Source organism: Zalophus californianus, chromosome 4, assembly GCF_009762305.2.
Source record: "Zalophus californianus isolate mZalCal1 chromosome 4, mZalCal1.pri.v2, whole genome shotgun sequence".
Classification (NCBI taxonomy): Eukaryota; Metazoa; Chordata; class Mammalia; order Carnivora; family Otariidae; genus Zalophus; species Zalophus californianus.
In genome coordinates, this window is record NC_045598.1 from 149,528,421 (window position 1) to 149,542,821 (window position 14,401).

Consider the following 14,401-nt stretch of genomic DNA (forward strand, 5'->3'; position numbering starts at 1 on the left):
GAAGTCTTTCTGAAGCAGACGATGTTAACTAAGGCAAGAAAAAGAATGCTTCAAGAAGGAGCAATTGTGTGAGCTAGTGCAGAAGAGGCCAAGGACTAGCCCGGTGGTGTGGGGGAGTAGGGCATTCCAGCCGTGTTGGGATAAAAATGGGAAGCAGTCGATGGCAAAAGATGAAGCCAGGGAGGTGGAAAGAGCCAGATCATTGGAAGCAATGGGCAGCAACAGAATGCTGTTAAGCAGGAAGGTGTTCTAGTCATATTTGTGTTTTCAGTGGAACTCACTGGCAGGTGTACGAGAGATGAATCTGGGATAAGACTAGAACCACCAGAAAACCAATTAGTGCAGCCCTTGGGAAAGAATACAACATAGCCATAAGGATGTCCATGTCTCCAGACCAAGAATACCACCTCCGGAAATTGTCCCCAAATAAAAAACAATTTAATTGAAGTTAGAAAAGAATTACATTCATACATAGATTCAAAATATTTTATACAATTAAAAAAAATACTGGAAACAACCTACATGTCCAGAAGCAAGAGAATGATTAAAAAGTCAGGATGTATTCTTTCATCAAATTAAGTTTTTTCATAATATTAGTATGCTCTATATGTCAAGCACTGCTAGGCTGTGTGTACGGGTGATAAAGAAGAAATCCTATGTACTTGGGATTTCATTCTGAGTAAGATGGGAACTCTTTGGAGGGTTTTTGGAGGAGTCCTATGATCTGATCTACTTTTTTAAAGGACCACTGGGTGCTGATGGATTATGAGTTTGCCGAACTGAGAGAAAAACAATGAACTCAGGCCAAAAACTTGGGAGTCATCCTTAATTCTTAACTGACTTATTACTAGCATCAGAACTATTGATTGATTATTCCTCATTCTTGAAACACTCTTTTCATTTGTCTTTTTACAGGACACTCCCTTTCTCTGTCTTCTTCCTCATCTTCCTGATTTCAATTTAATAGTATTTTCGGTATACCTTTTCCTCCATCCAAGAACTTTTCTTGAATGTTTTTGTTTTGCCCACTCATAAACTCAAATTTTTATTTACTTGTCATTGATGATTTTTATAGCATTCTCATGGAGAAGGCAGAAGCATTTGTTAAACAATAAATGGTTGTAACTTATAAACATTTTGTGCCCCAACATACTTTGTGACTCTGATGTATACAGTAGTATCTACCCTAAATCACACAGCGTAGCCCCCACTGTTGTTTCTCTCTTCCCTTTGCCTTTATGGGACATGAAACAATAGGTGGGAACTTTACTCCCTGACAAAGAAAAAGGTCTTAGAGGTGATTTCAAATGCCTAAATGACAGCTCACTGGGAGGCAAGACTCCCCTGAAGTGTTCTGAGAAATTTAAGGAATTGTCATTCATAACCATATATGCAATGGGTTAAGCCAATGGTTTAAGCTGAAGTATTCATTATGCCACAGACAGTAATGCCAATGTGATAAAACAGAAGCAAAATATCTGGGCTCAAATCCTATCTATGTGCTTATTAACTATACAGTCTTAAAGAGGTTATAGATATTGATGTATACACAACATATATATATCTTGGGCAAATTATCATTGCACATGTTTAAGACAAATCTGTGTAGGTCCTATTGCACTGGGGAAAAAAATGATTGAGAATTGCTAAGATGGAAAGATTTGCACATTTTGTTTAACCACCCCAGCCTGAGCACTAGCCTCTCCAGGGGTGGGCTCTGGAATGAGTCTTGTCACCCCAGACCTGTTGTCTGGAGAGCCAAAGAAGGTAGGCACTCTACATCCAGAAGATTCCCTTAACCCTATCAAGTGGGTAAGTCTGTCCAGTTGGGCTTTTGCTTCATTCTCTCTGTCTAGAAAGAACTTCAGTCCACCTTAGGGGTTGGACAGCAACTCTCCCCCAAACCCTGGCTCCCATGGCTGGTACAGACACAGAGCCTGGCTTTAGGTAGCCCAGTCTCTGGACCCCATCTCCTGAACTCACCAGCCCTCAGCTGGGATTTGTGGTGAGTGGGTTGGGATGGAAGCTGACATGCTTCCCACCTGCCTAAGCCTGATTTCTCACTGATGCCCCCAGGGTACTGACGACTGTTGGAACCAAGGTCATGTCCACCCTGTGCCCTGGGATACAGCTTCAGATCACTGGCTGCTTTCTTAGAAGAGAGCCCTGGAGTCAGACCAGCTTCTCTGTCCCTCCCAGCCCTTCCTCCTCCTCATTGGCCATGGTCCCAGCACAGCTAGGCCTACCCAGTACTGCTCTCCTCTACCTTATATCCAGATTTTCCGGATCCCTGGCAGTAACATTGCCCACTTTAGTGCCTATAGCCACATCTTCACTGACTTTTGCTTGGTATACATGCTCGGAAAATTTGGGTACTTCATTCACATCTGTCACAATAAGTCTGAACTTGGCAGAAGAGTTGGCGTTGTAATTTACACCAAACACCAGAGGCTCAGGATTTTCCGCTTGGAACACAATATCGTGAATGGCTGTTGTTTCAAAATCAAGAGGCTGTGTAGGGAGAGAAAAAAAGAGAAAAAATTAATTTGGGGGATAATTGGCTCCCTTAAAAGATTCATTCCCAATGGTCCTTTAAAAACGTTCTTACAGGGGCACTTGGGTGGCTCAGTCAGTTAAGTGTCCAACTCTTGATTTCAGCTCAGGTCATGATCTCAGGGTCGTGAGATCGAGCCCCACGTTGGGCATGAGCCTGCTTAAGATTCTCTCCCTCTCTCTTTGCCCCTTCCCCCATACACTCTCTCTCTTTCTCTATAAATAAATAAATACTTTCTTACAGAGCAGCAGTTCCCAATTTGGTGTCAACAAAAATCTACTTGTCAGAATGATAACAGAGCCAGAGTCTTTGTTGCAGGACTTATCAGAGTTTTCAATATGCTATTTGCATTATGACTCTCCTAGAAGAGGAAATTAATGCAGCATCCCTTAAATTTATGTAACCCTGGGATACTTCATTCATCGAGCAGAAACTTACTAGTTCTCTCAAGAAAATTCTCAGAAGACAGCTAGGGAAAGGCTTATATACAAACATCCACATTGTATAGAGAATGATTTCCCAGGGACCTCAGAATCCAAACCCCAAAATAAAGAACTTACCTGCATAAAGGGTAGGAGAGGTTAGCAAAGAAAATTGAAAGATAGAGGATCTGCTCTTGTGATAGACCATGCTGGACAGAGCCAGGAATCAAGAATCAAGAAACCAACTTGAGTGTAGTATGAGGAAGAATCTAACAGGGCTACCCAAGACAGAAGGAGTAGCTTCAAAAAACAGTAAATTCCCAACTCTGGTACCTTTCAAGAACAGGCTTAAATAACGTGTGACAGGCTAGCATAGAAAGGACTTCCGTAGCATTTCAGCAACTGGTTTTATGTGACTTTTAAGGTCTCTCTCAAGACACTGAGTCCATGATTCTATGAGGGGAAAAAAATCCTAGTCCGAAAGGCCTGCCGAAGAGGAATAGCCCCTAAAGTTGGGCTTCTTATCTGGGATTAAAAGGCTTCTGGGAATCCGTGAAGCCCTAGAAACCAAAATCTAAATATTTATATTATGCGCACATGTGAGTTTTTTCCCAGGGAGAGTATACAGTCACGGTTTCAATGGTACCCAGGGCCTCAAAAACAAAGGAACAAATGAAAGAAAAGGTACATTATGGATTTTGGATTATGGACACTACATTATTTGATTCACTCTCCCAGGCCTGTAAGACCCAGGATCTCTTGGTGAGCTGTCAGTCTTTTAACTTTATATCAGTTTCCCATCAGTTGAACAAAAATGATAATATCCATTCATGAACAGAAAAACTCATGGAGGATTTGACACATGATTGCATTAGCTTGGCCTGCCCTTCCCTAACATCTGAAAAAGTTCTCCCCTCAGGCAGGAGTTGGCTCAATACTCTCCTCTCTACATCTGACCCCATCGGCTATCCAAATGGACAAGCTCCATGTCCTCTATAATCTCTCAGTTTCTGACTCAAGACTCTAATTGTTTGGTTATCTATTTTAGATCCTTACTAAGCATAAGCTCTCTGTGTTATACTCATCTTTGCTTCTCTCTTCCTTGGCACACAGTATCCATTGTGTATCAGTCAAGAAATAGAAAGATGAGAAAGACTCCGTCTTCGTGGGCCCTTGAGAGGTCCAATGGAAAAGAGATTCTGGAGAAAATTCCCACTCTACAGAAACCCCTCTCCTCCATGCACACATAAACACACACAACATCACAACCCAATTTCTAGTTCAATAGAAAGTACAATAGAAAGGTTGTTCATATGGAAGAGAAAGAATTATGTATGAAGATTCAAGGCCATTGGAGATAGGAAATAAGAAGCAATGGACAGGATATAATATAAAGGATATAAAATTTTGTAAGCCAGATGAGATGTAAAAAAGAGGTTGATCACAGAGTTAAGCACCCACTGCCTACAGGCCATGGCCCCATGATGACATTTTGATCACCACCAAGTGGTCTGATAGGTCTCCTTACCTGGGGGTGGGATGCAAGGAGCTTTTGATTCCCAGAGACCCACTCTTCAACTCAGGGAATGAAGGCAGGGACATCAAACCGAGAAAGCCTGGTAGTTGGAACAGAAAGACAGCAGCCCCCAGAGCAAGCCTACACTGTGGGCAAAGGATGCACTCTCTGCTCCTTGCTGGTCCAGCCAAGCCCAGGCTCAGGCAGTCAGCTCCACTCTCTGGGTGCTCAGACAGAAGAGGTGCATCCCATCCTCACACCAAACAGATCTTCAGGAACCTCCCTGGTTTTCCCTTCCCATCACCGTGGCCCCCAGAGGTGGGTGATAAAGAAATGAGACACTATGTCTGCAAATGGGAAGCAGCCTGTGTCATCAAGATAGAATGTGTGAGGCTGAGAGTAGAAATAGATGACAGAGAAGACTGTGCATCCAGCTAAGGAGCTGGAATGTCATCCTTGAGGAGCAAAGGGAGGCACAAGGCACAAGAACTGATGTGGTCAGATTTGTGTTTTAGGAAAATAACTCTGGGAGCAGCCACATGAGGGGTACCCATCCCCGACTGGGAGACCAGTTAGGAGAGGGTGTCAGTGCTCCTTAAACATATACTGAATGGAAGAACAAAGGAGAAAGAAGCAGCCTGCCATTGATCAGAGTGCTTAACTTTCACACCAGGAAAAACACTGAGCCAGATCTTCCAGGGAAAAAATCAGAAGTGAAAGATGCTAAATTAGCAAATGATCATCAGCAGAACTTAATCAAGGAGAAGCCTTGTCAAACCCTGTGTATCGTCATTCATAACACGGGGATGTGCCTGCAAGGCCAAGTCAAGAGACCTATCGTGGCCTCCTGGGATGGTCGTGGGTCCCATCTGATGAGATACAGTCATCAAATGAGCTCACAAAACATGCTCAGGCCACCTCTCCTCTTCACACAACTGCTTGAGTTAAATCAAACCCAGTGATTTAGATTCAACCTGGAGGCAAAGATAGAAAAGCTGAGGGAGAGGAGTGCAGACTGGGGATATGTAACATTGTCACCAGTGATCAGTGACGAGGAAAAAGGTGTGTGCATTACTTTTCCAAATGACACTTAAGCTAGTTAAAAACAGGTCAAGGACTGAGAATTCAAAAAGACCAGCCATGATAGAGAAGTGACAATGTTTGCATTTAAAGAAATTAAAGCTGAAACAAAACCCCAAATTTCAAAAAGGGGATCCCAAGGGGAATTATCAATAAGCCAGGCAGGACTCAAAGGAATAGACTTGCGGCTCCTGATACCCACTTGGCCCCAAGACTGTCATGTTCTATTGCACAACTGGCCAGAGTTTTGGGCGGCAATAAATATTGAGGAGGACAGCATTTCCAAAACTTGTTTAATCCTCAGCATCACATTGGCACGTGAAAGAATAGAAAAAATATATGTTGTTCTCTGCCCCTGGTTCCTGACACTGAGCTCCTAAATTCCTTGGAATTTCCTGGGTGAGAGGAATACCTTTTGTTCTAATGAAGCCATTCTTGATGGGCTCCTGGGTTGCTTCGGGATGGAGGCTGCTCACCGGAAAGATCAAACACTTCTGGCCCCACCTCCACCTCCCAGGAAAGGAAGAGAAAGCTAGAGATTGAGTTAATGATCAACCCTGTCTTTATGATGAAGCCTCGATAAAAATCCCACAAGTTCAGAGAGCTTCCAGGTTGGTGAACATATCCCATGTTCTGGGAGAATGGGGCACCCCAACTCAAGAGTAGGCAGAAGCTCCTGCACTGGGGAAACTTTCCAGACCTTGCCCTCTGGTTCTTTTCATGTGGCTGTCCCCCTGTGTCCTTTATCATATCCATGATACAATAAACTAGTCAATGTCCATGTTTCTCTGAGTTCTGTGAGCTATTTTAGCAAGTGGTGGGACCCAAGGAGGGAGTCACAGAGCCAACTTACAGCCAGTCACTCCAAAGTACAGGTGACAACCTGCGATTTGCAATTGGCTTCCGAAGAAGGGGCAGTCTCTTGGGACTGAGCCCTTAGCCTGTGGAGTCTGTGCTATCTCCAGGTAGGTAGTCCCAGAATTGAGTTAAATCGTAGGCCTTCAGGCCGGTGTCAAAGAACTGCTTGGTGTGGAAAACGCACACATGTAGTGTCAGAAATGAAAGATGCTAAATTAGCTCAAATTAATCAGAATTAAAATAACCCTGGACATTTATTAAGTTTACTGTGTGCCGGGTGCTGGGCTAAGAGCTATATATGTATTTTCGCATTTAATCCTCCGGCATCCAAGAAGGTGCCACCATTTTGCCTATTTTTACAGATGAGAGAACTGAAGCTTTGAGATCTGACCCCGTATGGTCAAGGTCACAGGGCTAGTAGGTGGCAACACCAGGCCTCAACAGAAACCATTTCCCCCATGGTTTCTGGTTTCTGGTTAGAGGAGCCAGAAGCCTGGGGTCAAGTTCCCAGCTCTGCCATGGCTGGGAGACCCGAACCTCACCTTTACAGTGGAGCTTAGCTGTGCCTTGGCTGGGGTCAGGGTGGGGCACTAAGAAGAAGGGATGCAGACATGCTCTGTAAAGTGAAGCAGACTACAGTCGGGCAATAGGGCTTCCTAGGCCAAATCTGCCCGCAATTAGCACATTTGTAATTCAGGTGAACAGTTGCTGATAGAAAGGTGACTAAGAAACTTAGTTTCTGGGTAGGACACCAAAAGCACAGGCTGTAAAGCAAAACTACACCAGTGGGGTTACATCAAACTGAAAAGCTTCGGCAGAGCAAGGGAAATCAGCAGCAGCATGAAAAGGCAACCTACAGAATGGGAGAGATTATTTTACCAACCATGTATCTGATGAGAGGCGATATGCATCGTATTAAAAAGAAACTCCTGCATTCACTGGCATAAAAAACCAAAATGACCTGATTTTTACCTAGAAATGACTAGGCAAAGGACCTGAATAGACATTTCTCCAAAGAAGACATACAACTAGCCAACAGATATATTAAAAGATGCTCAACATCACTACTCATCAATGAAATGCAAATCAAAACCACACCTGTTAGGATGGCCATTATCAAACTTAAGAAACAAGTGCTGACGAGGATGTGGAGAAACTGGAAACCTAACGCCCTGTTTGTGGGAATGTAAAATGCTACGGCTGCTGTGGAAAACAGCCTGGAGGTTCCTCAAAAAACTGAAAACTAGAACAACTATATCATCCAGCAATCCACTCCTGACTATTTACCCCAAAGAACTGAAAACATAGTATTTGCTCTCCCATGATCATGCAGCATTAATCCCGGTAGCCAAGAGGTGAACACAACCAAAATGTCAACTGACAAATGAATGGATAAGGAAAATGTGGTATATACACACAATGGAAAATTATACAGCCTTTTAAAAGAGAAGAAAATCCTGCCATATGCTACAGCATGGAAGAAACTTGAGGACATTAAGCAAAGCCAGTCACAGAAGGACAAATTATGTTTGCCTTCACTTCTTTGAGCTACCTGGAAGAGTCAAACTTACAGAAATGAAAAAGCAGAATGGTGGTCACCAGGAGCTGGATGGTGGGGGAAAGGGGGAGCTGCTGTTCAAGGAACATAGAGTTTCATTCTTGCAAGCAAAAGAGATCTAGAGATGCTCTACAACAGTGGGCATATAGAGAAGGTACACTATAAAATGTAAGAGGATAGATTCCATGTTATGTGTTTTTTTTTAAAGATTTTATTTACTTATTTGACAGAGAGAGACACAGCGAGAGAGGGAACACAAGCAGGGGGAGTGGGAGAGGGAGAAGCAGGCTCCCCGCGGAGCAGGGAGCCCGATGCGGGACTCAATCCCAGGACCCTGGGATCATGACCTGAGCCGAAGGCAGACGCTTACCGACTGAGCCACCCAGGTGCCCCATGTGGTTTTTTTTTTACACTAGTTTTAAACATTAAAAAATGATTAACACAATGGTTCAAAAGTAGTGGTAGTCCCCTAGCAGCTTAATTGCGTAAGGAATTAGAAGCCTAAGTCATACACAAGTAACCACATTATAGAGTCTAATTTATTTAAAACACTAAAAACAGTATAAATACATGCATCTGTCATAGTGAATACAGACATCCTAAGGGCGGCTGGTTAACATTTGGTGTATCCTAATCGAGAATCCACACCTTAGGGTCAGTTGTTGCTGAGCGTTGAAGAGATCTTAATCAGAGATGCACACTCCAGAGACCGCTACTGCAGGCCTTGAGCTACAACTAGCTCAAGCAGCACTAGAAGGTTTGTTAATTAGCAGAGTGATCTTACAAAGAGAGGAAGGTGGTGCTATTAGTGGTATCCAAGACATGCGGTTTGGTTTAAAATATACTATAATCTCTCAGTCGTCACATGAACGAGAGTGTGAGCATCTGGCTAGTCCAGCAGCCTATACCCTTCAGAGTTCTAGAACTCCAGTTCTGTTCTGTCTCTGTCTCGGATCCCTTTTCTTTGGACAGTCAGACAAATCCTTTGTGCCCGAAGGACAGAGAGCTAGGACTTCACAGGCCTAAAGCACAAGTTGGATGACTGTTTTTGTGCCTGTCTGTTAATAACTGTGTATAGGACAGAATTCAATTATTTATTCAGCCAACCAATACTTATCAAACTCTCCTATATGCCAGGCAGCATTCCAGACACTAGGAATACAACCACAAAACAATAAGGATGTGACAAGGATTTTGGTCAGAAGCCTGCTGGATTGTAACATACCTCCTCATGTCAAGGTTGTGTGGAAGGCTACTCACAGCTCACACCCACCACTAATCATTCGGGGTCACCAACATTTCCCTAAAGGTGCCCATTAGCCACAAATGGTCAAATTAACAAGTTGGCTCACAACAAGCCACCACGAGAAAACGTTGACATGTGGGAATAGTTCGTACCGAGATGGGCAGGTCTCTATCTTGTCTTAGATGGCTAGTGAGCTCTGGTCCTGGGAGAAACTGGGAGCTGTCTGTCCCCTCCTACTGGGAAAGGATCCAGCCTGCTGCTTGGACCACCCACTGCCAACTCTGAAAACTGCCCTTTCCTTTATCTGAGCCTTCTGCAATTCTTCTTCTCCATATAGACAGCCATGAACAGGGTGGGGGGGAGTCGTCCCCAGTCCTTTTCCAAATGTCGGACTGACACAGGATCCTGGTTGGAACACAGGATGGTTTCAGTTGGTCCTCACACAAACCTCACTGCTGGAGCCCCATGAGGCCCTTTGTTGGAGGTGAAGCATACGGTAATAATAGGATCAGAATCGCGACACTCTGCCCCCAGGCTCATTTTGGCACTAGCGCTTTTATCCCCATGCTTCTATCCATCCTCTGTGAAATTATTCTACTTTGTCTCCCTCTTCAGCTTTCCTTGATTCTGATCTAAAACTTTCCTCCTGAGCCTTTTTTGCAGCCTCTAGCGCACTGCACCATAAACCATCAACACCCAACCATGCCTACTGACCCACTATTGCTGTAACTCTGACCCCTTATAATTCCGGATATATCAGATGACATTGAGTGATGCTTCCTATTGAGTCATCTGGTAAACCATTTACATGCTCGAAAGCATACATGAGGCAGCCATGGAGAAAAAGGTCAAGATTTAGGTGTATACAGTAGGGGGTGGGAGAAGATTGAGGGAAGATAGAAAGATCCTGCACAAAGAAGCAGGGACTATAGTAATCAAGACTTTGGCTCTAGACTTCCTAGTGCTTACAGAAGATAAGATAACGTGAGAGCCAGTGAGCTTAGCAATATCATAAAAGATGAAAGTAGGGGGTTGGCAGGAAGGATAGGAGGAAAGGATAAGTCTATTAAACCTTGAAAGGAGTCATTATTAAAGAAGAGTCTATGGCTGACACATTAGAGGGTCTACAGCCTTAAGGGCTCAGAGGGCTCATCCAGTCTAATGCTCCACATTTGCAAAAGGAGAGGTAAAGCCCTCAGCAAAACCTCCACACTCCCAAGATTTAACAAATAAAAATACAGAACACCTAGTTAAATTTGAACTTGAGGTAAACAACAAACAGTTCTTTTAGTAGAAGTATGTCCCAAATATTGCATGGGACATACTTTTTCTAAAAAATCGTTCATCCTATATTTTACGTATTTTATATGGCAACCCTACCTCCCTCCACAAAGGTTACTTGCTCAGTTAGCAACAGACCCAGAACTAGAATCTTGGCCTTCTGTCTTTCAGGAGGGATGAGAATGAATGAGTGCTCTAGGAGTCCCTCACCACACCTGAAAGGTAACAGCTAATCCACTACCTCTGCTTATCGATCCTTGCACTGTCATAAGAAACTTGATTTATAAAAAAGAAAAAAAATCCATTAAAGAGGTCTTTACCTTTTTAATTATAACATATCCAGCATTGGTTTGGGGATCTGTGTCAACCCCCAGTCGCCTGTCACTGTCTCCCTGTATAATACGATACAGGATTTTAGAACTCCCAGTGAATGGCTCATCAGCATCTGTGGCCTGGATGGTTAAGATGGTGGACCCAACGACTGTGTCTTCAGCAAGGGTTAGGTTTCCATACTAAGAAAAAAACAGGGGAAGGAAATGAGAATGTCCATTGTCATCAAGCATAATCGCCAAAGGGCAAATCTATCTCTTTGGATTCACAATGAACACAAATCATAGTTTGCATCAATACTTACCAAGCATGTCTTCCTACCAATAAATGTGTGGCCATTGATTTTGACATCAGTCATCCTCGTAGACTGATATCCATTGCACCAAGAAACATGTCTCGGGGAGCTACTGGTAGGATTCTAAAACAGAATCCCCTTCTCACATCCAATATGTTTATTAACTGCAATTATTATACTGGTGATGATATAAATAAAGAGCTACTATGTGTTGAGTACCTAAATTGTGGCAGGCATTTTACATATATTATTTTAGTTAATCGGTAATCCACCAAGGAAGAGAGGTTAAGAGGCTGAACTTTGGAGTCAAACAGCCTGGGGATGAATCCTCAGCTTGCCACTTAGTAGCCGGGGGACCTGAAGTAAGTCACCTCATTTCCTCAAGTCTCGGTTTCATCATCTGTCTTATGGAAATAATAGCAATACAACCTATGTCTTGTTTGCTGTGGGGATTGAGAGAGATAAAGAATGTAAACCCCCTTAATGCCTGGCACATGATAAGGACTCAGAAAAGATAAGCAACAAAGCACCCTATCAAGTAGCTATACTGTCATTTCCACTTGGCAGAAAAGCAAAGGATTGGAGAGGTAAACCCCACCCAGGAGCTCACAGCTAGTGAGTCACAGAATTGGGACTCAGGCCCATGCTTGTCCAACTCCAAAGCCTGTGTTCTTGCTCACTGGCCTGGACCAACCCCCACCTCTCTGCTGAAAATCCCCCAGGTCATCTCTGTTGGCATCATGATCTTAAAGATGGTAACAGGCAGGGCCCAGGGAAAGTCTGGGGCGATGACAGACACCCACTTGCTCTCTCTAGGGTGCAGTTTGCATTTCCAACTCCCAAAGCAGGATCTTCTTATCCTCAATGTAAAACCACTGTCTAGATGCAACACAAGAAAACCACAACCCAAGGAAAGGCTCGTGGAGACTGAAAAGGAATGGGCTCTTTATCTCATGCCTGTGGGGCCCCAGCACCTGCTACCCCTTAAGTTCAGTCACACCTCTTGCCGCCCCAAACCCTCTCATAACTCAATTCCCTTTGTTTGTCACAGCCTTGTCCCTATTTTGATTTATGATCATCATCACAGGGCTCTGGGCTGTCCCATAAGTGACTTCAAACATGACAAAACAGTCTAGTCAAATGGACTTCTCTCTGCTCCAGAATAGAGACCTCCCTCTTAAGGGAAGCAGTGGTAAAGCCACGCCCAAGTTTAAAGCCCAAAATATCAAATAAGTGAACGTTTTTCTTGATGTTCTCTCAACTGGTCTTTTTTCCCCTGCTCTTTCTGCCCAATTTTCCTAATTCTTGCAAATGTCTTAAGCATGTTCTTCTTTGGCTTAACCGAGAGGTCAGTTTTTCCTTTCTCTTTCTCTTACCCAGTTATTGCAAACAGAGTTTAAATCACCAGTATTCCAAATATTAAGTTTTTGACTAAAAAAAATGCTTGTTTGAGACCTAGCGGTAATCCATTCACTGTCACAAAATATATAAGGACAAAATGCAAGTAGCCATTCAACTCCTTTCAATTTGACAAAGCTTGTCATTGCAGCTTTTAAGCAAGCCCTTGGAAGAAATGAGCCATTGAGAGTTTATAAACAGATGTTCCCAGATACTCTAACAGTGAATGCCGTTGTTCTCTGAAGATTTCCAATGAAGATGGTGTCCGGGTTTGTTACCAGTGTACTGACTAGAAAGCTACCTTTAAAGTCTGGAATTTTTCCTAACCACTTGCTGTGTCTTTATCCCAGAAGTAAGGGTCAAGTAATATGAACAAAGCAAAGACAAAACAACAGGTGAAAACTACTCACATCTGATTTTTCAAAGATGGGGATCTGGTCATTGATATCAATAACATGGATCTGCACATGACAGAGGGTTTTGAAATCTGAAAATCAAAGTCAAATCACAAAAATATTCATTAAACATCATGTGTTAAAACTAGAAATCTGCAAGAAACACATTGGCAACGGAAGTGACAGTCACAGCCACAACTCTGCTACTGACCTGCAGTGTTTGTGGGGACAGGATCCTCTGCTTCCCACCCACACCCACAAGACGGTCAGCAAAAGGAGGCTGGAGAAAGCTCTGAGAGAAGCTTCCCTGGGTGGCCCACTGTCCTCCAACCGCTCCTTCCCGGGTAAGACTCGTTCCTCATCAAGACTGGTTGTTTGTTTTTTGGGGTTTTTTTTCCTGTGAAGCAACCTCTCTTTTCTAACTAGTGAAACCATGTAGCCTTCAAAACCTAGAGCAAAACTATCTTTCCAGAAAGACTTCCCTGAGTCACCCAGCCAGCTGTCTTTCCTTCTCTGAACACTTCCGGCACTTACCATCTTGCATCTCCTCTGTCCTCCATGGTGGGAAAGTCAGGTGCCTATTCCTCCAAATGAGGGAGGAAGCAGTACAGTTAGCCCCCTTCAAGAGGGCTGGCTACCCAGATTGTGGGAGGCAACAGGGGGTCAGAAGTAGCTCATGGAACCCTGGGAAAATGACACAGGCTTTATGGGGTGGGTTTGACAATTCAAAGATCTAGTCCGAGATTGCAGGTTCAAGCAAGGTCCAAGATGAGCATGGAATGCAGGTGGGGATGGGGTGAGAGGGAAATATCCAGAATGAGAAACAACGTGACAGGTTCTCTGTTGGGGTTGCCATGGCTCTAAACTATGATGTACTGTGTTGTATAATAGCTAAGACTCAGGGCTCAGGAGTCCCACTGTTGAATTCTGACTCTGCCCCTTATCAGATGTGGGAGAACTTATCAGATGTGTGTCTCTCGAGGTCTCTGCGTCTCAGTTAGTTAATCTATAAAATGTAGATAACAACAGAACTGGGGTTCTTGTCATAATACAAACTGTCAGTACTCTCTGTGTACCAGGCCCTGTATGAAGTGCTTTACCAGCATTACTCATTTCATTGTCATACAAGTTTCATGACGTAGATACTATGATCGTCCTCATTTAGTTCATGAATGAGGAAGCCACAGGATAGAGAAGTTAGGTAACCAGAATGAGGTCACACAACTAACTAGTGGTCAAGCCAGAATTCAAATCCTTGTGCTCACTTTGCCTTCTCTGTCCGCTCTCCACCCTTCCACCCCGCTCTGTGTCCCGGGAGGCTGACCTCAGAGACTGCATCCGGGCACCCTGGCTCCTGCCAGGGGATGGGAGGAGGGGTAGGAGGAGAGAGGTCGGGAGGTAGTTTCTCCCAGTAGCCTCTTCTGTAGGCAAAAGTATTGTTCCTTCGTGGAATGCTGCCTTCAATCGC

At 43.8% G+C, this 14,401-nt stretch overlaps 1 protein-coding gene across 1 annotated transcript in view; it reads right to left on the reverse strand.

Moving 5' to 3' along the window:
* The window catches only part of CDH17 (cadherin 17), a 64,704-nt gene that overhangs the window by 13,928 nt on the left and 36,375 nt on the right, over positions 1–14,401 (reverse strand). Inside the window, exons 11-13 of the mRNA XM_027606389.2 lie at positions 12,949–13,025; positions 10,836–11,027; positions 2,267–2,511 (exon numbers count right to left, since the gene is read on the reverse strand). Of these exons, the coding sequence (XP_027462190.1) occupies positions 2,267–2,511; positions 10,836–11,027; positions 12,949–13,025 (514 nt within the window). The remainder of the gene's footprint in view (positions 1–2,266; positions 2,512–10,835; positions 11,028–12,948; positions 13,026–14,401) is intronic.